The sequence below is a fragment of the Rhinolophus hipposideros genome (assembly GCF_964194185.1).
Source record: "Rhinolophus hipposideros genome assembly, chromosome: 20".
Classification (NCBI taxonomy): Eukaryota; Metazoa; Chordata; class Mammalia; order Chiroptera; family Rhinolophidae; genus Rhinolophus; species Rhinolophus hipposideros.
Genome location: NC_138066.1, coordinates 21,672,178 through 21,698,790, shown reverse-complemented (window position 1 = coordinate 21,698,790; position 26,613 = coordinate 21,672,178). Strand labels below are relative to the sequence as shown.

At 36.7% G+C, this 26,613-nt stretch overlaps 1 protein-coding gene across 12 annotated transcripts in view; it reads right to left on the bottom strand.

Moving 5' to 3' along the window:
- AP2B1 (adaptor related protein complex 2 subunit beta 1) overlaps nucleotides 1-26,613 on the bottom strand; it is a 112,379-nt gene that overhangs the window by 78,059 nt on the left and 7,707 nt on the right. For all 12 annotated transcript variants that reach the window (XM_081027433.1, XM_081027429.1, XM_081027439.1 and 9 more), the window contains 4 exons: nucleotides 24,525-24,584; nucleotides 19,656-19,761; nucleotides 14,328-14,463; nucleotides 12,371-12,616 (listed from right to left, as the gene is read on the bottom strand). In XM_081027433.1, the coding sequence (XP_080883559.1) occupies nucleotides 12,371-12,616; nucleotides 14,328-14,463; nucleotides 19,656-19,761; nucleotides 24,525-24,561 (525 nt within the window). In that variant the 5' untranslated portion in view covers nucleotides 24,562-24,584. The remainder of the gene's footprint in view (nucleotides 1-12,370; nucleotides 12,617-14,327; nucleotides 14,464-19,655; nucleotides 19,762-24,524; nucleotides 24,585-26,613) is intronic.

Sequence of the window (26,613 nt, the reverse complement as noted above, 5' to 3'; positions counted from 1 at the left end):
AAAAATTGGAAGGCTTAGTTGGTAAGTATGATTACAGACATAATATTTTATTGTTATTAAAACAAATCAGGAAGAATTATCTAGTCCATCTACCACAAGATAGCATGTATGAGGTTCTTACCGGACTTAATTTTTGTTTGCTAACTCGACCATCAAGCACGGGATTTAGTGAAAAATAAAAGGCAGAAAAGAGTGAAATAACAATCCCCTCCATCTCAGTGCTTTACATGCCGGGAAAAGATGTTTTATTTCCCATGTACAATACGCTTGACAGACCCAATTATAATATAAAGGATCAAAATGTCACACCCAAGGACCAAAGGCCTGTTTTCATCTATTGCTGCTTACATATGCCCAATCTTGGTTATCAGTTGCCCAAAATAAATGTCCTGCTACAACTTACCATTTCTGCCAGTTAAATCCTTCTAATGTTTAAAAAAAAAAACAAAAGTTAAGTACAAGGTCTGTTAATAGGAAATGGAGGTGAGAATTAGAGAAAGTACAAACATTGGGGAGGAAAAAGAACAGAAGGAACAATTAGAATTCCTCTGTTATTATCATAGGCAATTGGAAATTAACCCAAGTGTATAATGCAGCTAAAGAAACATATGTTCTGGTGATAAATAAGCAATTTCCACTTATCACATTAAAACAAGAAAGGACAGAGAGATCAGATTATTGGGTTATGTTTAGAAAACCCTGCACTGAGAAAAGAGATCACTACCAGACACTGAGCCAATGACCAACCAGAAGAGATGCACCCCAATAACAAAATTCTACTGTCCCTCCAAAATTCCTTGAAGTTGCTTCCATTCTACCTTTCCACTTCTTCCATCTCCTCATCTCCACATATAGATTGTTATGTTTTCAGAAACATACTGAGGCCAGCCCATTCGGACTGCTTAGAGTTCTCCTGGTCAGTGAGCCATATTTCTTTAATGGAAATTTAAAATAAGTTCGACACACTGACTCTAAAGTAGACCAAAAGACTGACTTCAAGACAGCAACTGGGTAACTAGAATCTACAGGATGATTCACTTATCAATGTTTATATATTTTTGTTTCTTTTGAATTTTGTACTACGTACAAAGTACAGATATTATCTATTTTAAAAAATAATTTAGAACTTAAAACTTAAAAGATTCATTTATTTTCTCTTCCCAGAAAGCCTTCTCCAAACAATAATTCAATTATCACAAAAGAACAAATCTGACCATTGCAGTAACTGCCTTGATTTACTGGTGTATTAAAACAAAGGTTATGTCTCATTCACTTGAACCATCACTTTGAATTTGAACTAACACATGTAACATTTTTCCCTCTAGAATACTGGCATTTCTCTTAGGAAACACTACCACAAAGAGAACAATGGCCTTTAAGGGGTTTCTAAAGGAAGTTTTACTTTAAAGAGAGATTTATAAATAGGGTTTATTGAAGTTTTTTTAGTTTAGTTGATTTATAAAAAATCGGCATCTACATTACAAAGGAACACATCCATAGTGTCAAAAAAATGTTTTTTTTATTTATCTTGCCTGTCATGTGGTCTGTGGGAGACTGCCACTAAACATTCCTCCTCCTTAACCTCCTCCCCTTCATAGACATAATATTTATACTTTACAGATTCAGATATTAATCAAACACACACATAGAGAGAGTGATATAGGTAAAATCACACTCAAAACTAGACAAATCTTTCTCTGCATTAACTACAGACTTCTATTCAATTCAATAGTTCCTTAGAGACCCTTGGAGTCTGCTGAATTGTTTTTAAGATAAGTACTTTGTGTTCTGACTTACTTGATACTATACCTAATAGTGAGTTGCACAAAGACATTCATTGAAGACTTACTACGTCCCATTAAATCCTCACAAGCACCTCTGAGGTAGTTGCTATCAAAATCTACCTACTACAGATAAGAAAACATGCTGAGAAATCCAGTGATTGCTTAGTCAAAACAACCAGAAAGAGTGTCTGAATATGAACTCAAGGTCTGTATCTGATTCCAGTGTCTGAGTAATAATCATTCTACATTCAGCATCTACAGAAATTCCAAGAGCTGTGAACCTCAACTGGGGGAAAGAAAAAAGAAAATCAGAATGGGGGGGAGAAGAATATAATCAAAACTTTCCCTGCCAAAGATGACATGCAGATTTATACAAGGAGAAAGATGTATTCTTCTACTGTACATATTTCTTGACAGCACTTAAAGAGGCAAGATTTACCATCCAGCTTTAAAATCTGATTTATAAGCTACTCCTATCTTATATGCAGAAATTCTGAGGGCATAAATTTGACCTCATTTTTTCAAAAAAGGAGCAAAGTGGAGAGGTGGATATGATTAGAATGAAAATGATCCTGTAGAAAAGAACTCTAAAAGGAAATCTAGATATACACTGGGAGTGGAGTATCAGGCAGAAGATCCTTTATGAGAAATCTCACATATTCCCCTGTCCCTTTGAATGATTTTCATCCTGCGCTCTAATTTCACTCATTTTCATAGCCTCAGAACCCAAGGAAGATATCACTTTCAGAACAGTGATTTCCTCCTACTAACTAAATTACTACTTTCATTTCCAGCAATGACCTTCAAGGTCATACACTCTGAACAGATTAATGCTTCAGTTTTCCTGTTCAATTTACAATTATTTTGGCTGGTGCCCCCAAATACTTGAATAAAGTTAAAGCAGTAGAATAATGGACCAAAACTAATATGATGAAACCACATAAGTGGTTTACATATTTTTATCCTCCTAAAACACTTTTATCCTCCTGAAAATCAGCAACAGTTGGAATCTCGCTTTCTCCGTTAGGGAGTTGTCTCAAGTGACAATTAAACAGGGCAAGATATTAATTGTTCTAAGCATGTTTCCATCGTTATCATCTCCTTAAGGAAACAATGAGTATGTGGTGCTAGTTAATTTTTCCCCCCTCAAACAAGTAAAACTTAGAGCTCATGCTTGACTCCAAGACACTGTCCAGAAAGCCTATTACCAATACGCTGACTATATTACACTCTATAATGTTCCTTTCCCCCCCATCTTCTTCCCCAGAATGAGGAAGTTGAGTCAACACATCTGATCATGGCAAGAAAGTTTGAATACATGGTCAACAAGGAAGATTTACAAATAAGTCTCAATAAAATTCATTACTTAAATGGCTTAATGCGCTCGGACAAAATGCAAATATTCTCAAAGCCAAAACACTACAAATAAGTATCTACAAATAGACAAAAGGCATTCCTAAGAATCAGTTACTTGGCCCACAAGCCCTAAAATTATACTAACGCATGATGCAGCATGAATAAAACAAAAAATGCATTATCATGCCACTTATTATCTCCCTTTTGGGAGTAAAATCATCCCCTGCCAAATTAAAGCCTTGAGACCATCTTAAAGGGAACACTAAGAAATGAATTACCCATGATCTTTAGGCACGACTGAATTACTACGTACAATAGGATCCAGTTTTCAGGAAGTTGCTGATGAAAACTGTTAAAAGGTATATCCTTGAACGATTACCTTTTAAAAGTAACTCTGCAATGATGTAGAGTAATACTGTAAATAGACTTGGCTTCATTTGTGGGTAAGCTGACCTCAGAATTACCCTAAAAAACACCTGGCTTTAAATAATATATACAAAAAAATTAAATACCTTTAAAAAATAAGATTAACCCTTCTAAAATTAATATCCAGCACCACGATCACTATACATTACAGAATATAAATGTCATTATTAAGGACTTACTGTACACCAGGTTCAGTATTAAGTGCTTTGCAAGCACTCTATTTTTTAATGTTCACAAAAATCCTATGATAGAAACACTGTTTACCTTGTTTTCCCGAAAATAAGACCTAGCCGGTCTTATGGGAGCAAAAATTAGCTCTAATGCGTCTTTTGGAGCAAAAATTAATATAAGACCTGGTATATTATATTACCATTTATATTATATTATTATATTATATTATGTTATATTATATCATATTATATTATATTATAGTAAAATAAGACTGGGTCTTATATTAAATTTTTCTCCAAAAGATGCATTAGAGCTGATAGTCCGGCTAGGTCTTATTTTCGGGGAAACAGGGTATAATCTCCATTTGGTAGATGAGGATACTGAGGAGTTTAGGGCAACCACACAGTAGGAAATGCAGAACGAGGATACAAACTTAAGTCTGTTTGGTTCTAGAGTGAAAGTTTTAACCACTATGTTACAGGACTGGGGGAAAAAAGAAAGAAAGAAAAATTTCACAGTTACAAAGCACTTTCTGTTTATGATATACTTTCATATGGAGTGAGCCAACTCTTTACAAAAGGAAGTAATTAAATGCAATTTGGTATCCTGGATTGAAATCCGGGAATGGCAAAAGGACATTTGTGTTGAAACAGGTGAAATTCAAATAAATCTGTACTTCAGTTAATAGTAATTTACCAATGCTAATTTTTTAGTTTTGACAAAATGTAGCATGGTTATATAAGATGTTAACATTAGATGAAACTGAGTGAAAGGCATATGGGAACTTTCTGTACTATCTTTGCAACTTTTCCGTCAATCTAAAATTATTCCCCTCCAAAATGTACTTAAAAAAACACACACACAAAAAAAACCCCTATGTTGGTAATAATTGATAAAATAAAAACTGATTTAAAAAGTGAGAATAAACAGAAAAAGATTTCCACAGAGTTTATTAAAAAGGAAAACAGAAATTCTTTGCATTCTCTGTAAGTAGAGGCAGAAACACACTCAGGTTAATCCGTGGGAAATTCAAGAGGTAAGCAGTTGGCCTTTTATCAAAGAAGCCTCCAACGAGTCTACTTACTCAACACTCCAATCCTGCAGGAATTAACAGCAGCTCCTCTTTTAGTACCAAATGTAACATTACTCACTTGAGAAGCCCAGAGACAGACAGAACATATTATCTCCTACAGTTCCGCTTACCAAGTACGTACCACATACTGACATTCTCACACAGGCCTGAAATCCTACCAGCTCTGGAACTCCTTTAGGGACATCTGGCATGAAGAGCACTCTGCATTTCTAACTTCACGTGTGAATAATAGTTTAATTTTATAACTCTCCTATTCATTGATACATATTTAGGGGTAACAGAAGTCATATAATTAAAGCACTGAATTAAGTGAGGTCATTAAGCTTTTCCACGCGTTCTAGGCCTGTCTTCAATAAACAATTTCACATGCAAATAAAAACCACAATGAGATACCACCTCACTCCAGTCAAAATGGCTATTATCAATAAATCAACAAACAACAAATGCTGGCGCGGATGTGGAGAAAAGGGAACGCTAGTGCACTGTTGGTGGGACTGCAGATTAGTGCAGCCACTATGGAAAACAGTATGGAGGTATCTCAGGAATCTGAAAATGGAACTACCCTATGATCCAGTAATTCCACTCCTAGGCATCTACCCGGAGAAATCCAAAACTCCAATTCAAAAATCTGTATGCACTCCTATGTTTATTGCAGCACTTTACACAATAGCCAAGATATGGAAACAACCAAAATGCCCATCGGTAGATGACTGGATTAAGAAGCTGTGGTACATTTATACAATGGAGTATTACGCAGCCATAAAGAAAGAAATCTTACCATTTGCAGCAACATGGATGGATCTAGAGAACATTATGTTAAGTGAAATAAGTCAGAAAGAGAAAGACAAGTACCATATGATCTCACTTATATATGGAATCTAAAGAAAAGACTATGTGAATGAACTAATCAGAGTCAGTTTTGGGGACGCAGAGAAAAAACCGAGAGTGGTTAGATGGGTGTGTGGGAGGGGGTTGGGGATAAGGGGAAAGGTGAAGGGATTTGGAAGCAGCTGGTAACCACAAGATGGCCTCAGGGTTTTTCTTTTGAAAATTAATTTGGGGAAGGTATTCTATAATGTTGTAAAGATTTTGTTGGGTATCCGATGGACATGCGTCCTATTTGGGAGACCACCTCAGGGATACTGTGGATACCTGATCATGGCATTGTACATCAGAAGCTAAACATTAATGAATGCCAACTATAATTTTATATATATAATGTGATGGTTCAGTGTGAGGTCGGAGGGATAGTGGATGGGGGGAGGGGGGTTCACAGTATGAGGGATATAAATGATGAACGTCTAAGTATTACCTTGTTTTGTACACCTGAAACTAATAAATAAATTAATTAATAAAAAAAAAAAAAAAAAAAAAAACAATTTCACATAACCCACAAGGATATCAAATATATTCTGACAAAAATCCTCAAAATTACAAAGTAATCTAGAGAGACTTGAGTTTTTCAATATTTATCGTCTCAGACTGAAAATACACAACAAAAGTCCTAAATAAAAATTACAATTGGAAAGTGCATAATGTTAAGTCTATTCAAGAATAAATGCATTTTAAGCATTTATTGTATATCAGGCATTATAAATTATTAAACAACTATTCCTAATGTTTTAACATAATCCAGTAACATAGGCATTACTACCTCTACTTTACAGATGAGGAAATTAAAGCTCATTTTAAGTAACATGTCGAGGCCACATTTCTAGTAAACAGTCAACCCACAACTCAGAACAGCAACCACTCTGGCCCTAAAGGTTATATGCTATTTCCACAATCCAAATTTTCACAACCTTAGCACTACTGATGTTTTGGGACAAACGATTCTTTGCTGCAGGGGCTGTCCTGTACACTGCAGGATGTTTAAAGTATCCCGGGACTCTATCTACTAGATGCTAGTAGCACCCTTCCCATCAGCTGTGACAACCAAAAGTGTTTGCAGACATGGCCAAATGTCCCCAGGGAAGCAAAATCGCCCCCAGTTGAGTACTGCCAGAATCCATGCTGTTTCTCCATGCTGGTTAGCACACAGTTAAAACACACACTGTTTCTGAGAAGAAAAATGTAATTTTTCATAGAACAGCTTTCCGGAGTAAGTTCAAATTGAAAGAAACTGGCAGTTTAACTCGAACCTTTGCTAAAGGCTATACTGGGCCAAGTTGAGGCTATTGTAAGAGTATGCTGCTTGTGCAGGAGAACCCTCAACCAATGGAAATGTATGTTTTTTACTAATTCAGTAAAAAACTTTGTGCTTTGGCAGGAGACAGAGCAATGAATGAGGGGTGTTCCCATGGGCAGCTCTCAGAGTGATGGAAGTAGAACGGAGAAGGTTTAGAAGACAGAGACCAAAGAGGTGAAGTCGCTAAGCCATAGGGACTTAGGAGAACTGAACTCACAAACAAAAAGCAAAGCCCAGGTGGTGGGGCTGTCAAAGGTGTCTCTACAATAGCAGATTCTAGCATAAATATGTTAGCTGAAGTTGGAACATCTCAAAATGCCTCTAAGAGAGAAAAGAAAAACCATACCAAGGAGAGAAAATTCTAATGTATGGGCAAAAAGCTAGAGAACAGTCACCGTCACTCAAAAGTATATGTTTCTGGTAAATACAACTTTGTGAGAGAAAAAATTTTAAATTCTGACATTCATGAAGAAATCATGGGAGCTAGATTGCTATAGGTCCAAAGTGTTTCCTCATTCTGAAGACAGGTTTACTTTCAAAATAATGGACTAATAAAATCTGCATCTGAAATTAAGTTTCGTTCTAAGTCCCCCCAAAAGACTTGACTGTATGAGTTTGTACAGATAATCAAAGGGATCAGAACCTTTTAAATTAATATTGTAGCATTAACATTAACCTTTGCCCAATGTCTGCTTCATAATTATAGTACCAGCAGCCATGGTCTCTCATGAGCTCCCATAAACCGAGCACTTCAACAGGTGCTTTTTATGCAACAGCTCAATTAATAATGCCATCAACTATCTAAGATGGTATCTCTCACTATACAGAAGAGGAGACTAGGGGAAGTTAAGCTAGGACTTAACAGGGTCGGAATTTTTTAGTTCAAAGTCTAGCTTTTTTCTTTCAAATAGTATCACACAAAGTCAGTTTTAACTAAAGTACAAATGGTAGAACTGCAGGAAAATGAGGTGTGCGTGATCCTCCCCAAAAGACAGGGAATGAAAAGGTAACAAAATTCCATTACTTGTAGCAAGGTAAACTACCATTCGGAACCAGCCTGGAGGTCAACATAAGCCCAAGAGTAGGCAGATCTTCTTGATCAACGTTTTACTCTCAGATTTGAGTCATTTCTGCAGATGTTCAAGTACTTTGACATCTAGGATGCCCTGCTGAAGAGAGCTACAAGAAAACTGCTAAAGCAGAAGCATTAATTTCTTCTGCAAGAGATTCTAATACTTGCTGGTACAATGCTGCCCCCATGTGGAGCAACTTCTGAAAAAATAGAACAAAATTACCTCAAGAGCAGTAAAATTAGGACTCACGTCCATCACCAGAGTAAAAGGATTAAGATTTCAGTATTAAAATACTTCTAGACAATCAAAGGCCTTTATATATTCAAAATTTTAACCATTTTAAGAAAGGTAAATAGTTCTAATTCTATTGTATACATACATCCATGAAGGCAGTGACCAGTGACTGGGGACTCAGAACTAGGTTAGAATCCTGGCTACATTACCATTAGCTATATGACTTTGGGATAATTCTTTAACCTCTCTGTGTGTATAATTCTTGATCTCTAACATGAAATAACCTCTACTTAACTGGGAAGATATATTGTAAAATATTTTAAGTAAAAACATCTATCACTGTGCCTGGCACCGAATGCACTTAAATTTCCCTTTTCCTAATGACACAAGGTCATCATAAGCCTTAGGAACTTCTCAGATGTTTGAGCTACTAACCCTTACATTCTACCACTAGACCTTGGAAGTTACTTAACATTCATGCACTCGTTGGTTTCCTATCAGCAGCTTTTGACCCAACTAATAACATAAAAATCACTGATCTAATGACAGTTGAAATACGTTTTGGTAAAAAGCAGGACATACAGTTGAGATGAAAGTACAAGTTCAGGGATCAAACAGATGATGATGGAAGGAGAACTGACTCTGAGTGGTGAACACACAATGTGATACATAGATGATGTACCAGTATTACAGAATTGTACACCTGAAATCTATGGAACTTTACTAACAATTGTCATCCCAATAAACTATAATTTAAAAAACAAAAGTGAGTTCAACATCAAAAGTAGGTATGTGTGTACGTTAGCTATCTCTAAATTCAAATTTTCATTTCTTCACTAACACAAGAATTGAGATCTAAAAAAATGATTCAAATGATTTTTTGAGTAGGTAAAAGAAGGCCAGGACAAGCATCAAGACAAGCAAGGCACTCCAGCCACAAAATTTAAGAAGGCACCCCACTGTCAGGCTTGTGCAGGTACAGAGGTGGCACCTGAGAGTGAACGTCTCCTCAAATTTTGCACCCTGGCTGCTTTGCTAGTAATAAGGCAAACATTATCAGAGAAAAGTTCTACTACTGAGAAGTCTAACAAGAATCAGAAGGATTTCCCCTTTAGGGAAGTAGGTACAACAATTTAATATCTAATGCTGACACCAGCTCTAGGAAAATCAGCAATAAAGATACAGTAAAACAAAAGGCATTCCCTAAAGTTTCTCAAAAATCTACCAAGTAACTAAATTTCCTCTGAAAGTTTTCTCAAAGACACTTGTGAAAATCTCCCCAAATAACTTCCTGATTTGTTGTAGTAATAATAACAGGTTAAGAATTATTAAGAACATTACAGTTTACAAAACATTAGTTTTGAGCTCTTAATTCTTGTTGATTCAAGCTCTTAATTCTTGTTGATTCAAATAGAGACCCATTCATGTGTTACCTGTTTAAATCATACGTAGGTATGGGTTGGAGGAAGAAAACTAGTAAAACAAGATTGGTAATTGTTGAATCTGGTGATGGTAAATGAGTTCACTTTATTTTGCCATTTGAACTCTTTCACTGCGTTAACTGATTTCAAGTTTTATTTTCAAAATGTGTCAGAAATCCACAAAGAACAAAAAGTTGATATTTTGACTATTTTATGCATTTAATAACAATTTGAGCTTTGTATATAAATGACATTTTTATGTATAAAAATTTCCTATTGGGCTGGCTTGGTGGCTCAGGTGGTTGGAGCACCCTGCTCCCAATGCCGAGGTCACCGGTTTGATTCCCACATGGGCCAGTGAGCTGCGCCCTCTACAGCTAAGACTGTGAACAATGGCTCTCCCTGGAGCTGGGCTGCCGTCAACAACCGGAGGTTGGCGTGAGCTGCCGCAGGCTGCTGTGTGCTGCTGCGGGCTACCGTGTGCTGCCAGGAACGGCCAGTGGCCAGCATTGAGTGGCAGGCAGCCAGCATGGCAGGCCGTGGGGTGCTGTGCGCGGCCACGGGCTGCTGTGAGCCGCCGACTGACGACTGCCGACCACCTGCCTCAGCTGGGGGGAAGAGCAAGATTCATAATACCAGCATGGACCAGGGAGCTGTGTCCTACACAACTAGACTGAGAAACAACAGCTTGAACCGGAGTGGGGTTGCACGGGAGAGGCAGAAGAAGGGGGAAAAAGAAAAAAACTCCACAAATTTCCTATTGTTATTCATTCTTGAAAAACACAAAAATATAGAAAAATGTACATCTGGTTTCCTAAACTTCCTTTATGGAAGTTTCCATCCGTAGTCAGTGGATGGAAATATTCATTCGGATATATCCAACCGTCATGGCAAAAGGGCTAATTTTCAATGTGTTTGAAAATTCCCATAATAAAAAGTATAAATATATAAATGGCATACGTATACTACTTGAATACTATAGAATGGACGAAACCAGCCCTTCCTCTACAATGAAAACTTTGAATAAATCAGACAAATTAGGCTTGTTCCAGAATTGTTCTATCCTCTCAACTGATCTGGATAAAGATTTGTAAGTAGTACTTGGATACCAAAAAAAAAAAAAGGTGCCTTTACTAAGGCCTCAGTTAGTCCCTATCGCTGACCACCTAATTTTATAGGTTCTGCTTTGAAGAACTGACATTAGTACAGAGATGCCTTTTTCTCCCCAAACTGGAATTGCCTGTACGATTTCGAACTCGGTTTCACTTCGCTCAACTCCACAGTCTTAGCCCCACTGGATATTTAACAAGCTACCAGAGGGTACATGACATCCTGCTCATCTGGATGCCCAAACACTTTCCATCTTCTCATTTGTCCTTGGTAGAAAATTTCAGAAACGGTTGCTCAGAATAACAAAGTGAATCAAAAGCAATGCCAAAACCACAACTTGGTACCAGCTAACCATTCTATAAAATAGATACTATTGACTTACACATTTATTTCTTTATGGTCTTTTTAAACAAGTGCCACATGGTACTACTTGAGGGAAAAAAGCAGGGTTGACTCTTCTAATACTGGTAGTGATGCCCTGGCAGAAGTCATGGTTATGCACATACACACCCACATCCACGTCTATGCCTAGGGGGTGGTTGAAAGATTTCTGGTGGTAGGTAGTATCACATTACCTTTAAAAAAAAATGTGGCTTGCTTCATCCTCTGACCTTGATATTAAACTTAAAGAATAATGAACAGAAGCCAAAGCTACCCAAAGAATTAGATGAACCAAATGAAATGTCAAAGCAGAGATCTGAGCAAGTAATTTGCAAGTGAGAGACAATGTCTATTCAAGACAAATTCCAACTCTCTATTTCAAAAAGTTCAAAAAAAATATCCAGAGGTTACCCACTGATTAACTCTTAATGTTATTCTCTTCCAAGTAAACACTGCATTAGGCAAAAGGGGAAGAGAAAGTAGCTATGTTCTTCCATCTTCTTGCAATGATACGTAGAGCTCAATTCAAATGAGCTTCAGTGACCAGCAGAGTCAATGTACCACTTGTGCTACTTGGCTCCCCTTTCATTATAGAGGCAAAGTTTAAAATGCCAGTAAGAGAAATAAAAGGCCCCCAAACTGGAAGGTGTTATGTTCTGCCAAATATTTAGCACATAATCAAGTAGACTAAAAAGAATCGTGTCCTGGAATTTTCCTATAGAAGAATGTATTACAATAATTAGGCAATAAAGATAACTTTGATTCAGTTTCTATTTCCACATCACTAGAAAATACCACAAATATCTACCTGAAGAAATAATCTTTAAAAATAACAAAATGATGTAAGCTTAAGGTAAATCCTAACTTAAGAAAATGAAAGAACTGGTTTGTTTCTGAGCCAATACAGGGGTAAGTATGATACGAAGGTTTGTTTCAAGACCCTTGTATTTTAGTACTTGGTTTGCACGTCAGAAACACCTCACGAGATAAATTATCTAAGGAACACACAAATACCATGTTTCCCACAGCTAACCTATGGTTCAATGGCCCAAAGGTAAAATTTGTTTTAAACACGCTTTTTAAAGGGACCCATTTTAAATACTGCTCTCTTTAGAAAAACAGAAACTTATTACCATTGGATTGGAATCTGCTATGAGATCCCGCAGAGAATCCAGGAATCCCTGATCTTCCACCATTTGGGCATTGATATCATGGAGTTTTGCCACGCAGACTGCTGCTGTTTTCCGAACATAGGGGTCTTCATCCTTCAAGCACTTGCGGAGGGGCTCACAGAGATATTCCGTAATCTTGTCCACCCGTATGCACCCCATGGTTCTTACTGCCAAGGCCCGTATCAGGGGATTGGGATCTTCACAGTCCTACAAAAAACAATCACTGACAGCTACAGGTATACACGGGGACTAAAAGTAAACAGTCCAGTTTGCATAAGCCATAAAAGAATATTTCACAGATGTAAACGTCCAGTAACGGTCAGAACCCAAGTCTCCCATGCTATTCCTTTCCTAAGTACAAATCTTAACTGACAATTTAAGAGTTTGGGTTAGGAATTCATTTAATTGTTTTACACACAGAATGAAGAAATGCCCAAAATTCTTCCCAGGACTGAGCAAAAGCCTAGTGAGCTGGTGTTACCCTTCCTATGGCCATTAGTGGACTTGCCCTAAAAACAAAAAAAGGCCTTTGGCCTTGTAGTCTAGTACACGAAAAAAAGAGAATTTGGAAAGATGTGTCCCACTCCACTGTCAGTTCACAAATAGCAAGCAGAGAGGAAAAAAAGAGTTTGGCCTACAGCCAAGAAAGCAAAGGACAGCACAGAGGCTGGTTTGGGCCTGACATCTCTGAGATCCTGATGAACAAACATTGTCCTTTACTAGCCAATGCTATTCCAAATGCAGTACAAATAGAACACTCAGTAAGAAGGACACTTCTTAAATTGCCCTATTTTTAAAATTTTCTTTAAGCATTATAAACCTATATGCAGTAATTTCCAAAAACTATAAACTAAATTCTTTCCAATGACATAGTCTTATTTATGAACCACCAGAGAGAAAGAATGAAATGTTCTCTCTGATTCTGTACAATGTAGCTAAACACAGGAAAAGAACCAAAATTCCCTGAGAAGGAAAAAAGCATATTGGTTATTTTTCAAAACAGTTTAATAGAAGCTAATTTTAGAAATGCTCTCTCTTTTAAAAATGCAGGCTAAATTACAGACAAAGAGAAGTAAAAAAAATATATAGATAAAAACAACCTCATTATGTTTATCAAATCTAATGAGCAAAAACTGACTGAATATATTCAATTAATGAATTTTTTAATGGTCAATTAAGATATGATGGTTATGTTTTAAAAAGATCTTATTCTGACAAATGTAAGGATAAAATGACAAATCCCTAACAAAAGGATGTTTGGGATTTGCTTTAAAATTATTCACTAGGAAAGAGGATGAGGGTCAGGAGAGTATGCATGGGGAGGTTAAATTAAACAAGACTGGTCATGCGTTGGTAACTATTGAAACTGCAAGTGGGTATTTAGGAATTTATTATACTATTCCCTCTACTTGAATATGTCTTAAATTTCCCATAATAAACAAATTTAATCAAATGTTGTAAATCCTATTAGTAAAAAATTTAAGTTTTAGCTCCTGTAACTTCCACTACTTCTGACCTGTAAGCATAATTTCTACAAAGATAAAACAGGGAAAGCCTCAAGTTACTAATACTACAATAACACACCCAACCTTTGTCAGGCTTGGAAGCCTTTGTGAGCCTCTGTCAGTTCACAAAACAGTGAGGTTTCACCTAGCTTTCTTCTTCCATCTGGCAAGGACGCACCAAGCCCAGCTAACAGAAGGCTCACCATATGGTCTGAACCGGATGACAAATGCTGGTGTAAAACACGAACATTCCTAGTCACTGCCAGTACTTCTCGAGAGCCCCTCTTTTAGAACAGAGGTTGCTTATTTGCAATGCAGACACTAACTGAAAAGGTTATATATCAAGAGACACTTCTGATAAGGTTATGTAAAGAAGAAGAGATTGCTCGTGTGAGTCCTTGGAGAAAAGTTACCTTCACAAAGCTGTTGACAGCCATGATGGCCATGTCGGGCTGACTCTTGGCATAGTTCATCAAGTAGAGATACACGAGTTTCTTTAGTTCCAGGTTGTCGGTCTGCATACAGTTCACTACATCTGGAAAGAGAGAGCTGAGTAGAGGAAAAAAGAGAAAGGGAAAGTGAACAGATGTTGGTGCCAAGCTGTTGGAAAAAACATGAAGAAATAAATGGCCTTATTTTACAAAGTGATATGATGCAAGGACAAATGCCCCCTACAGTGAAAATAATAATTATAGAAATGAATTACTAAAGATCTCTAAAAATAGATTTTAAAAAACTTTTTATTATGAATATTTTCAAAGAAACAAAAGTAGAGAAAGCAGTAAAATGCACTCAATGTAGCCATCACTCAGCTGCAAATAAATATTGATACATGCCCAATCTTGTTTCATACACTCTCTCTTCCCCAGTCTCTACCCCATCTAGTTGCTCTGGATTCCTTTTAAACAAATCTTAGATACCTTATCATTTCATATACATGATATTTTAGTGTTAGTGCTAAAAGACTTTAGCAATCATTTAAAAAAAATAACTATCTTTATCACACAAAAAAACTGACAATTCTTATCAATCCATTGCAGTTTCAAAGCACTACAGCTGTTATTTTTTTAATGTTAATACTTGTCCATCCTTGACAAGTGGGAATTTACTCAGCTCCTGAGTCCTTGTGATCTCACCCTGCATTTTCAATAGCTTCCTTGCTTTCAGGCAGAATAAGATGCTACATCCGGGCTCCTTTTATACATTTCAAATCCCACAACTGGGTAAGTCTTTTCTCTAAGACACTTTGATTTCCTTTTAGTGGAATTTATTTATTTTTAACTTTACACATGCAGACCAATGAAAATTTCACTGTGCGCAAATATAAAAGGAGTTTATACTTTTCCCAAGCTCAAGTCATTTCATAATTTTACCATTCTTTTATAGAGCCAAAAGAAAGAAATTTATGTTTCCATTCACAAAGTAGCACCATTAGCTTGGATGGTTTGAGTCTGTTAGATTTTAAAGTGTAAGATGCACTTTTAAAAAACAGGCGAGGGGCCGGCCCAGTGGCTCAGGCAGTTACAGCTCCATGCTCCTAACTCCGAAGGCTGCCGGTTTGATTCCCACATGGGCCAGTGGGCTCTCAACCACACGGTTGCCAGTTCGATTCCTCGAGTCCCGCAAGGGATGGTGTGCAGCGCTCCCTGCAACTAAAATTGAACACGGCACCTTGAGCTGAACTGCCGCTGAGCTCCTGGATGGCTCAGTTGGTTGGAGCGCGTCCTCTCAACCACAAGATTGCCGGTTCGACTCCCGCAAGGGATGGTGAGCCCCCTGCAACTAGCAACGGGCAACTGAACTTGGGAGCTGAGCTGCGCCCTCCACAACTAAGACTGAAAGTTCAACAACTTGAAGCTGGCACCCCCCACAACTAAGACTGAAAGGACAACAACTTGACTTGGAAAAGAGTCCTGGAAGTACACTCTGTTCCCCAATAAAGTCCTGTTCCCCTTCCCCAATAAAATCTTAAAAACATAAAATAAAATAAAAAGTAAAAAACAGGCTAATGGTAATTTTTTAAAAAAAATTGTTAAAAAATAGGTTAACTATAATTTTACGGGAAGTTAGCAGTTAACATCCCCTTAAGGCTTTAACAAAGTACCTTATAAATTTTAAATCTTCTAAATATCTTACTACTAGTAAATAAGGAGAAGCAAATGTCCATGTATTTCTACAGAAATATGAATGACAGAAATAACTGGTCACATGGTATAGCTCCCTTACACACATACAACCAATATACAGAAATAGAAATTATTTATAAAAAGGAAGATGGATTGCAAAGTCAAAGAATCTACCATATCTCCAATGAACCAATGACTTCTGCCCTGACAGGCAAACTACTTGTTTACCTTGTGTAATTTCACGTACAGGTAGATATTTAACAAACACTAATAAACACTCTGCAAAAATGAGTGTTCTCTCCATTTCCTAGGGGAATAGTTTATGTGCAAACCAACTATAAAACAAGTAAATAAATGTGAAACATTAACTACTAGTAAATTTAAGATACTAAATAATTTAATTACAACCATCTGCACATAATCAAGAACAGTCACAGTTCTGTTAGGTACCAACCTATAAAGCTAGAAGCCTGAACCTCCAATATGGTAGCCACTAGCCACATGTGGCTTGCAATGTGGCCAGTCCAAACTGAGATGATGTGTATGTAAAACACTCAGTATATGAAGACTTAGTATGGAAAATATAATGCGAACTATCTCATCAATAACTCTTTTATTGATTTCATGCTGAAATGATACTATCTGGGGTTAAATAAAATATATTATTAATTTCATCTATTTTTTACTTTAATTTTAATGTGGCCACCAGAAAATTTTAAATTACATATATGGCTCGCATTGTATTTCTATAGGATAGTGCTGAATTTGAGATTACTTGCAGTGGAGACTGAAATATGATAACCTACCAATAGCTAATCTCTATTCTGTTTCTTTGAGCTATCTTTCTAGGCACAGCACAAATCCCATCTCTTCCAAGAAGGGTTCTGCAACTATTGCTATTTACATGGATCTCTCTTTTATAGAACTGTGATAGCCTTATAATGTATACCTCTAGTACCTTATTACCAAACTGTATTTTATTATTATGAAGGCTAAAAGACACCTATCCCTTTGTTTTAATTATGACATGTGGTATAGTGCTAAGCACAAAATAAACAATCAGCAACTAACAGATGAACAAATAGTATTTACCAAGCATGCAAAAGGAAACTCAAAGACTTTTAGCTTTCCTGGAGGATACAGAAACAAACCTGGGAAGAACAGAAACACCCCACCAATAAAGGATGCTGCTGACTTTTACCAGCTCGTCTGCACTGATGCTCTCGATCCAGATTTATTTCTTGGCAACAAACAAACCAACCAACCTTCAGTGACGAGACAGATCATGGGTAAACTACAGCCTGTGGGCCAAATTCAGCCCACCACTTACCTTGGTACCAGTGATGAGCTAAAAGTGGTTTCTACATTATGAACATTCACACCTGATTTGATGCTAGAGAGAATACTAACTTTGAACCCCAAATAAACAAATTGTTCTTCTCTCCAAAAAAGGATCCCGACTTCTCCAGTAGACGTACAGTACAAAAATATTATACTCATTATGTTTTTAATTTCATCAACAAAATATTTGTTTTCTCTCGTTATATAAATTACCTACATAATATCCTCCATGTTTTGCCTCTTGGCCTGCTAAGCCTAAAGTACTTATTACTATCCTGACCTATACAGCAAGTCTGCCGAGCTGTCAGATGGTCACAGAACAGCATGTTAAGAATCCAACGTGCTTATGTGCTAACAAAACTCCAACAACAAAAACCCGCCTCACAACAGCAGCACCTGGAACACAAGACACTGAGCCACTTATTGCCGCCATTTTCACCTGAGCTCCCTATCAGGTTAGGGAAGTTGTTCTCACCTTTCCAGTCTCATGACCCCTTTAAAACACTCTTAAAAATTACTGACATCCCCAGAGAGTTTTTGTTATGTGGGTTATACCTATCGATATTTTACCACATCAGGAATTAAAATGAGAAATTTAAAAAATCTTTATTAATCCATTTTAAATAATAATACATTTCACATTAACATAAATATCATTTTAAAGTAAAAATTTACTTTTTTAATTAAGAAGATGACATCACTTTATAATTCTGCAAAAGTCTTTAGTGTCTAGTTTAAACAAAGACAGCTGGATTCTCATCTGCTTCAGCATTCAATCTGTTGTAGAATGTTGTTTTGGTTGAAGTGCAAGAAAATCCAGCTTCATACACATATATAAAATTGGAAAAGGGAGGAGTACTTTAATAGCTTTTTCATATAATTGGATATCCTTCTTTAATACATTTATGCTAGACAAACTAGCTTGTTTTGCTTTTTTTTCTTTTGTCTCTTCTAGTCCACAAAATGGTAGTTTCTTAAAAGTTAGTTGCAATGTAGACTGAAACCACATCAATAGACTTTTTGTATTAGGTTACATTAAAATGTATTCATTTATCATTTATTTTTAATGGATCTTTTAGCCATGCATAATTTTGTGATATATGCACTGGTCATTTGGAAAATATTGGTTCAATGAGTTATGCATATCTTCCTGATGTTGGCATATTTTCATTATATAACAGCAAATAATCACATTTATTAACCTCACCACCAATCTATCTTATCAGAAAAGTCTTTAAGTACTGAGAAACCGTCATGCTCACAACGGGAGCTACAAGTCTCCTAACAGTAATTTTCACTTTAAAGCTTGAAATTTATCTGTCAATTTTTTTCATTTAAAGTCAAAGATTCACTTTATTCATTTTTTATAAACGTCTCCCAAATACTGAAGTCTAATTAATTATAATTTGTCAATCATTCTTTCATATAAAAATGGTGTTCCCAATTCAAACAATCATGCAAGGGCTTTTTTTCAAGCCAACCATCATACTTTACTATACAGCAGAAGTGCTTTATGCATAATTCCTATTTCATCATACATTATTAAAAAGGTTCAAGATTTAATAAATTTTGAATGCTTCATGAAGGACAGTCCTAAGTGAAACTGCCCTTTTTCTCCTGCAAGTTTGGTGGTAAAGAATACAGTAACTACTGTTACAGTCTGGCACCACTGCCTTCATTCACGCTATGGTGTCAATACAATGAAAAAGGCAAATAACATCTCAGTATTATTATAAGAATAGCTTTGACTTCATGGACCCCCCCCCCCAAAGGGTCTTGGGACTCCTCAGCGGCCTGCAGACAATCCTCACTTATTTCCAAATGATCTTGTCAAATTACAGGAGTAAAAACAAACAAAAACCCAAATGGATGTTGTTATCACTGATTGTATCCTGAATTCAGCAACTAAATGTAGAGTTGTAAATTTGATGGCACTGGCTTGAGCCAATTAAACAACATATGAGCTGCTGCTTCTCAGTATATTTTTATCATTTTCTAAAATACCTCAGCAACAGATCTGTAACTGTGCCGGCTCTCAGGAGGTTTTATGCTAGATCTATATGCAACAAAATCAAACTGGTTTCTCTCGCCCCATCCTCCCCCCAAAAAACTTAAATCACAGAATTAATATGAAAGCAAATAAACTTCCTGGTGATGTTTTCAGGGGCAAACCCATTCTTACAGGTCCTATGATTATAACAGTTTTAAATGAAAAGCAACCAAAGCCATGAAACGGGCTGGGTTTAAAGTTACCAACAATAGGATCCCACTTACCTAACATCCTTCCCCACTGTCATAGCAGCAATGACTTTCTTCACAGCCTCCTTCCTCTTTTCTTTTTTTTCATTGTTGAGTTCAGCCTTTAATTCAAAGATTTCTCCTATAAGAGAACAAGCGGGTAAGTTCCCACAAGACCAAATGACTAAAGCAGAATACTATGCTATGTGATAAGTAACACGACAGCTAACCAGAAGCAGTGCAGCAACTGAAATAAGATTATTTAAAAATTATAGAATAGGCACGATTCAAATCCCTAGAATATTAACTGACCTATTCATAAGGACACCATCTTTTGGGTTATGGCCAGAGAGGAAGAGGCAACCCAGATCCTAGGAGGCAAAGGGGTGGGTAAAATCAAGTCTCCTGGTATCTTACTACAATGGAGAGAGAATGGCATCAGAGGGGTGATCTCACATCAGAATCCCAGGGTCCTAGGGAATAAACTAAATGTGGAAAGGGAACAGGTTCACAAATCAGTGCTTTCAAATCCAAAAAGACTCCAGGTTTCATGTCATTCACCCACTCTCAACTTCACAGATAAAGAACTGAGGCTCAAAGGTCTCAGACTAGGTTAGTGACAGAGGGGGTGTGTCTCTTGATTCCAAAGGTTCTCAATCTTGGCCACACATTATTACCTGGGAAGTTTTTAAAAATAACAATGCTTAGGCTCTGCTTGGGTCCAAATAAATCAGAACGTCAAGCAGTAGAACTCCTTGTATGTTCATATATTTTAAGCTCCCTCCAGTGGTTCTAATGCACAACCAGGGTTGAGGATCACTGCTCTACTCTAATTAGTACTTTAACAAGTCAAGGAGGAGGAAGCTAACAGACTTTAAGGCTTTATTCTAGTCAAATCAAACAACAGAAATAATCATCTTGAAGCTTCAACAATGGTACAAACCAAAGCCATTCCTAAAGGTACAATTTTGAATGACTGCTCAGGCCCTGCGCTGTGAAGTGACATGGTGTCACTGCTGTTGTACGGCCCAGGCTCGCCTATACTCAGAAAGCTGGAGCTGAATGAAACAAGGGAAGGTAACAACCCTCCAACTGGTTTAAAAAGAAAGAAAATACACCACTAAACCAATGAAAAAGAAGTTGACTACTCCCACTTCAACCTTCCATCTATACCCTTAAACTCTTGTACAATATTGCCTCATTTTCCTCCGCCTTTATGACAGTTCTTGATGTTCATTTCAAACAGGTATCGTTCATCGGTGTAGAAATAGTGGGTACAGCAAACCATGTTACCTGCTGAAGCGTCTAAATGGGAAGGATGAAACTGTAAACACAGAAGGTGAACACTAAAAACGCTTGTTACCTCAATATCCATTGCCAACAAGGCAATCAAATTCATGTTACACACTTGTTTTACTTAACCGACAACTGCAGAAACAGCACAGCCAGAAAAGCTGCACCCTGTAAAGAGTCATTCTCCTCTTCACCAAGTCCTTGGCTGCCAAAGCCAGCTCTTAGGGGGTCCTTCCATTATTTACTTCTGGGAACAGTAAGACAAGCAGCAGGGTTGCAGAAAATCTGAATTGTGAATAGCAGCAGGGGTTGAAGAATCAAAACAAGCTGTAACTGAAATTATTCCAACTCCAATAGCATAAACTTAAAGAACATGTTACCGCAGCAATTCTGGTGGGTGTTGTAGGAAGTAAAAGGAACACAGTCTATCCATTTTTAAAAATGTGGTATTTACCGAGTCGTGACTCATCTGTAAGTCTCAAAGTTTTACATGTCCCTAATTTGGAAAAGGTTATCAGGACCCATTAACGAGAAGGTTTGAAGAGTTAGGTGAGTTTTTAAAGTATAACTTTTTATGTCATTATAGACAATATTCTGGTCATCGAAGCCCACAAAATGTTAACAAAAGAAATACATACATTTCAGAATAAGATAATTAGAAAAAGCTGAAAATGAACGGCAAGGGGCTAAAGGCTTTTGTGAGGTGTAAGCAATAAAAATAGAAAGGAAGGAGTTGGGAGGGGCCGAGGGGGGACACCAAGTGAAGCACGGTATCTGGTACATACCACACCTTTATTAAATTCTTATCTTTTAAAAAAAAAATCTTATCTTTTTTTCCTCCTCCTCCCCTTATCAAATTTACCAAGCCTTTCTAGCAGCTAGCAAAAGTTCTCAATCTTGGCTACACATTAGAAAAATCTGGGGAGCTTTTAAAAACCCCCATACTCAGGCCATATCCCAGACCAGTGAAATCAAGTATCTGGGAGTGTGGTGCAAGGGTGGGACCTGGACATCAGTATTGTTTTAAATTTGACTGGGCAATTGCAACGTGGAGGTAAGTTTGAAAGCCACTGATTGGTAGGTAGTTGATATAATAAAGCAACTAACTATGGAGTTTCCTGTGTAAGAATTTGTTTACCCTTACATAACTCCGTAACAGGACAGATCTGCTTACGCTTTCTACAAAACGTTCTGGTGCTCCTTGCACAGGGCAGGCCACTATAGTGTGCGCTCCTACTTTTTCTTTTTAAATCATTTAATCTTAATGTTGCAAGATTCCCTAACTGTTACCATTATGCCACATTTGCTTTATTATACTTTCTATGTACTTTTGTCCCCCTAAATCATTTAACATTAAGCTGCAGACAGCGTGTCTCTTTAGCTCTAAAGGTCTGTGTAGAATCTCTAAGAACAAGAAATTACCTTACGTAACCACAATACAGTGATCAAAACCAGGAAATTTAACACTGACACATCACCACCATACAGACCCCATGCAAAGGTCTTGATAATGGCCTTACAGCAATTTTACACCCATCCCCCTTGCGCCAGGATCCAATTAGGATCATGCATTACATTTATTGTCACGTCTATCTAGTTTCCTTTCATCTGACAGTTCTTCAGCCTTTGTCTTTCATGACAGTATTTTTGAAAAGCAGAGGCCAGTAATTTTAAAGAACGCCCTCAATTTGGGTTTCTCATGGGTGTTCCCTCATGATTACATTGAGCTTACCCGTTTCGGCAAGCATCATTCCTAACTGATGGTACGTTCTTCTCAGTATAACACATAAGAGAAAAATGATGCTAATTGGTTCCATTACTGGTGATAACACTGAATACTTGGCCAAGGTGGTCAATGCCAGGTTTTGACACCGTAGTTATTATTTTTCCCTTTGTAATTCGTTAAGTAATTTGTAAAAAGACACTTTTGAGACTATTTAAATATTCCATTCCCTATCAAACTTTCACCTACTAACTAGTTAGTTTAGATTCAATGATGACTCTTGCCTGAATCAATTGCTACTATGATTTATGAGTGTGTGTATATTTATTATTCAGTGGGTTACAATCTACTACTGTGATCACTTTTTAAAATTCTCAAATTATCTCCGATTTGGCGTGGAAGCCCCTTCAAACTGTGCTGCTCCTTGACATGTGACATCATTTTTTGAGCACTCCCTCGCTTTATGGTATCGGAGGCTCAGGTTCATCTTGTGCTTTCCCTTGACCCAGCCCTGGAATCAGTCTTTTCTCCAAGGAGTCCTGATTCCTTTCAGTGAGAAATGATCTGGGTATTAGGTGTCCTTTTGCATCTACTCTGTTTGGAGGAAATTAGGATATTTAATCAGAAACTCCACCAATGTTAGGTGTTGAGAAAATGTGACTCGTACATAGTAGGCACTCAAATATTTACTGAACAAAAGAATCAAAGTAGAAGGACCCTGCAGAGTGCTATTCAAGACCAAACTTAGTGAAATCGGGAGACAGTCAGGAGGCCAAGGCCAGTAAACATTACAAGGGAAACAAGGTAAAACTGGGGCAGAGAGGTTGTCATGTTTCAGCGGCTGGAGGAGAGGAGAAAAGGTACATTTGAGAAGGCAAGTTGTTGGACAATAAGAGGAATGCCAAGAATACTAAAGTAAATATAAGGACTGCTGAATACAAAAGCACAGAAATCTGATCCCAAAGAATAAATAAAGCTCAGCTGACAGACACCACAGGCTAAGAGCTAAACTGGTCTGTCTGATGGCAGTGCCATTTACAGCATTAGAAATGAGCTATTTCATTTGGGAACAATTTTACATAAGATGAAGAGGTTGGACTTTCCCAAGAAGAATCCTTAGTTCCTAGGCTAACACTCCTATGTAAAAACCAGTATTATATTTCCGATAACAAAGACGATGAGGTTAATAAATTCAAAGCTACTCAAGTAATCTACAACCTAAAAATCACAATATTGACTTTAGAGGTTCCCTGTTTTACGAATAAAGAATGTATCTAGACAAAGCCTAGACAAAGAATGAGGTAGATCTATCTGGAAGGATATGAAAAGGTCAAGTTTCTATGCAGTTTTGCATGACTCCCTTTTCTTTAAAGATAAATTTTAAAAAATCATATGTATTTATATATATATATATATATATATATATATATATATATATATATATATATGCACAGAAAAAGATTGGGGGTTGAACACCGAGTTTCCCCTCAGGAACAGAAATAGGGAGGGAGAGAACTTTCATTTTCACTTTTTACATATTTATATTTAACAGTACTCCTTGTTATTTTATTTTCAAGTAAAAAATTGAAAGAGAATAAATGTGCTCAGACCTATCAATGGATCTTCAATGGATCAATGTTGCATACCTTCCTTTCACTAAAACAGAACCTGCAAGTCAAATTAAAACCTATACTTTAATAATTTCCTCAAAACACTTTTCTGTAGAAGTAGCCGATCCCCAGTGAGACTGTCCATGACATGCATGTCTTAAGCGGTCAGGAACATTCTACTTGGGACAATCTTTTTCTTTTTTTTTTTTTTTACTTGGGACAATCTTATACCATAACTTTTGAAGAATCTCAAAGCTTTGATCAGGTTCTCATGCTTACCTTTTTTATTGGTTGTGAAGTACTTGGAGTCAGTCATGGTGTTGGATCTTTAATGTGCACCTACAGCAAAGAGAAAAGAATTCCTTTATCCAAGTTATTTATGTCCAGCAAGGCATTCAATTAATTTTAATAACATTTATATACAAGAATTTCTGTATTCAAAAATGAGTATATTCTTCCTTACCACCATCACTGATGACTCAAAGATAATTAAGAATGTAACTTCTTGCCTCAAGGATCTAATTGGGGCAAAATCCAAAAGCCAAATGGAATGGAGCGATAACCTGAACCTATCATGGCTTTGTGATGTTATCCACAATTTTCTTCTCAAAGCCTTCAAGACCTCAAGCTAAACCTCTTTGTAAATACATCTTCAGTTAGTCACTCAAATATTTAAGATAAGGCAAAGATTATTTTGAAAGATCTCCCCATTACTTTCCATTGAAGAAAATCTGATTTACTTTCCTGCCTCAAGATGAAGTCGCTCCAAAACTTGTATTCTAAAGCAGACTATGGTCAAGGAAGAAAGCAATTCTGCCAATCTATTCACCATTACATTCAACTTTCAATAAAAGGAATCTCAAAACCACCAAAAAGTTTCACTTAATAGAACAATGTTCTTTCACGACAAACGTCTAGAGAGGCGAGCATGCCTTATGCATGAATATTTTTAAACTATAGTTTTCATATTTCCAATAATTTACACTTATCCCAACTGTATTCCCAAAGAGTAATAGTGTACAGTTAAAAACAAGCAAGAAACTGAGATATTTGTCAACACTGCACACAAAAGACAATCAGAACTGGCATTAAAACTTAAAAGAACACAGATCCCAGCCTCAACTTTTAACTCTTTTGTTCCAATTTCCAGAATTCATCCAGCTGACACAGAGCTCTACCAGTAAAACAAAAACAGCACGGACTGGTCACATTTCTCCCTACATAATGAGAAAATGTTTTCTGATTTGAGAAACTCTAAGACTTTGTCCAATGCACTTGACTTCTTTGAATACATTAAAATTTTCTTTTAATAATAATCCTTCTGCTCTCAAAAATTAGTATCTTCTTCCTTACCACCATCATTAACAATACTTATTACCAAATTTAGGACTGATGCCCTGGTACCGCTCATGGTCAAAATAACATGAGTAATAACATATTTGGCAAACCTACGCACTAAACAAATCAATGTATTTAAGGAACAGGAAAAAGAGCCAAATCTGATCTCTAAAATGTGTTACTTGGACAATCTAAGGGAAATGAGACTCGCTATCTTTCCAAGCAGCTCCTTACTATTAATATTTACAGTACTGATCCTTATACAATAGTACTTTAGGTTTTACCAGAATGTCACTGAATTACAGTGTTGAAAGAAGTGAGCTAAAACTCACAAGTATCATTAGAGAATGAACAAATTTGTTTTTGATAGTATTTGTTGTAACTAAAAATTAACCTGTAACAGAGGCTGGCCTTACACAGTATTTTCACAATGCCTTTCTAGCAAAAATTCAAAGAATGTCATAATCATTTAATCCTTCACTGTAAACTAAACATGAAGTGAGCCAATTGAAGAACAGAGTCCTTTCCGTAAAGGACAAAGAATAAATCTGAAGTTATCATCTAAGCACTTACATACACAAAGAGAAAAACCAGTATACAGAAATGATTACCAGAGCCTGACAGAAGAGCCACAGCTCAAGGCCATTATGGTCTGTCTCGGATGGTATTATGCCATTCTAAGTCCCACAGGATCATCAAAACTTAAAACTTGCTTAATATTTAAAAACAAAATCTGCTTTGAAGTTTTCACCCAGTTTCTTCAAAATATCATTGTTTGCTAAAACTCTCATAGACATACACATATTTTAAACTCAACAGTTTTTAACACAATCTGTTAAACATTAAATTAACCTAGTCTTAAATTCTGCCTTCATTAATGACCCACATATTTCGTTGCCTCCCCTAAAAAATTCATTATCAAGGAATATATTTGTCCTATTCATTGCGAGCATTAAGTATTCTTAAAGTTCATTAAACATTAAGAGATTAATGTACCCACCCACAAAATTTCAGGAAAGGGGAGAAAATC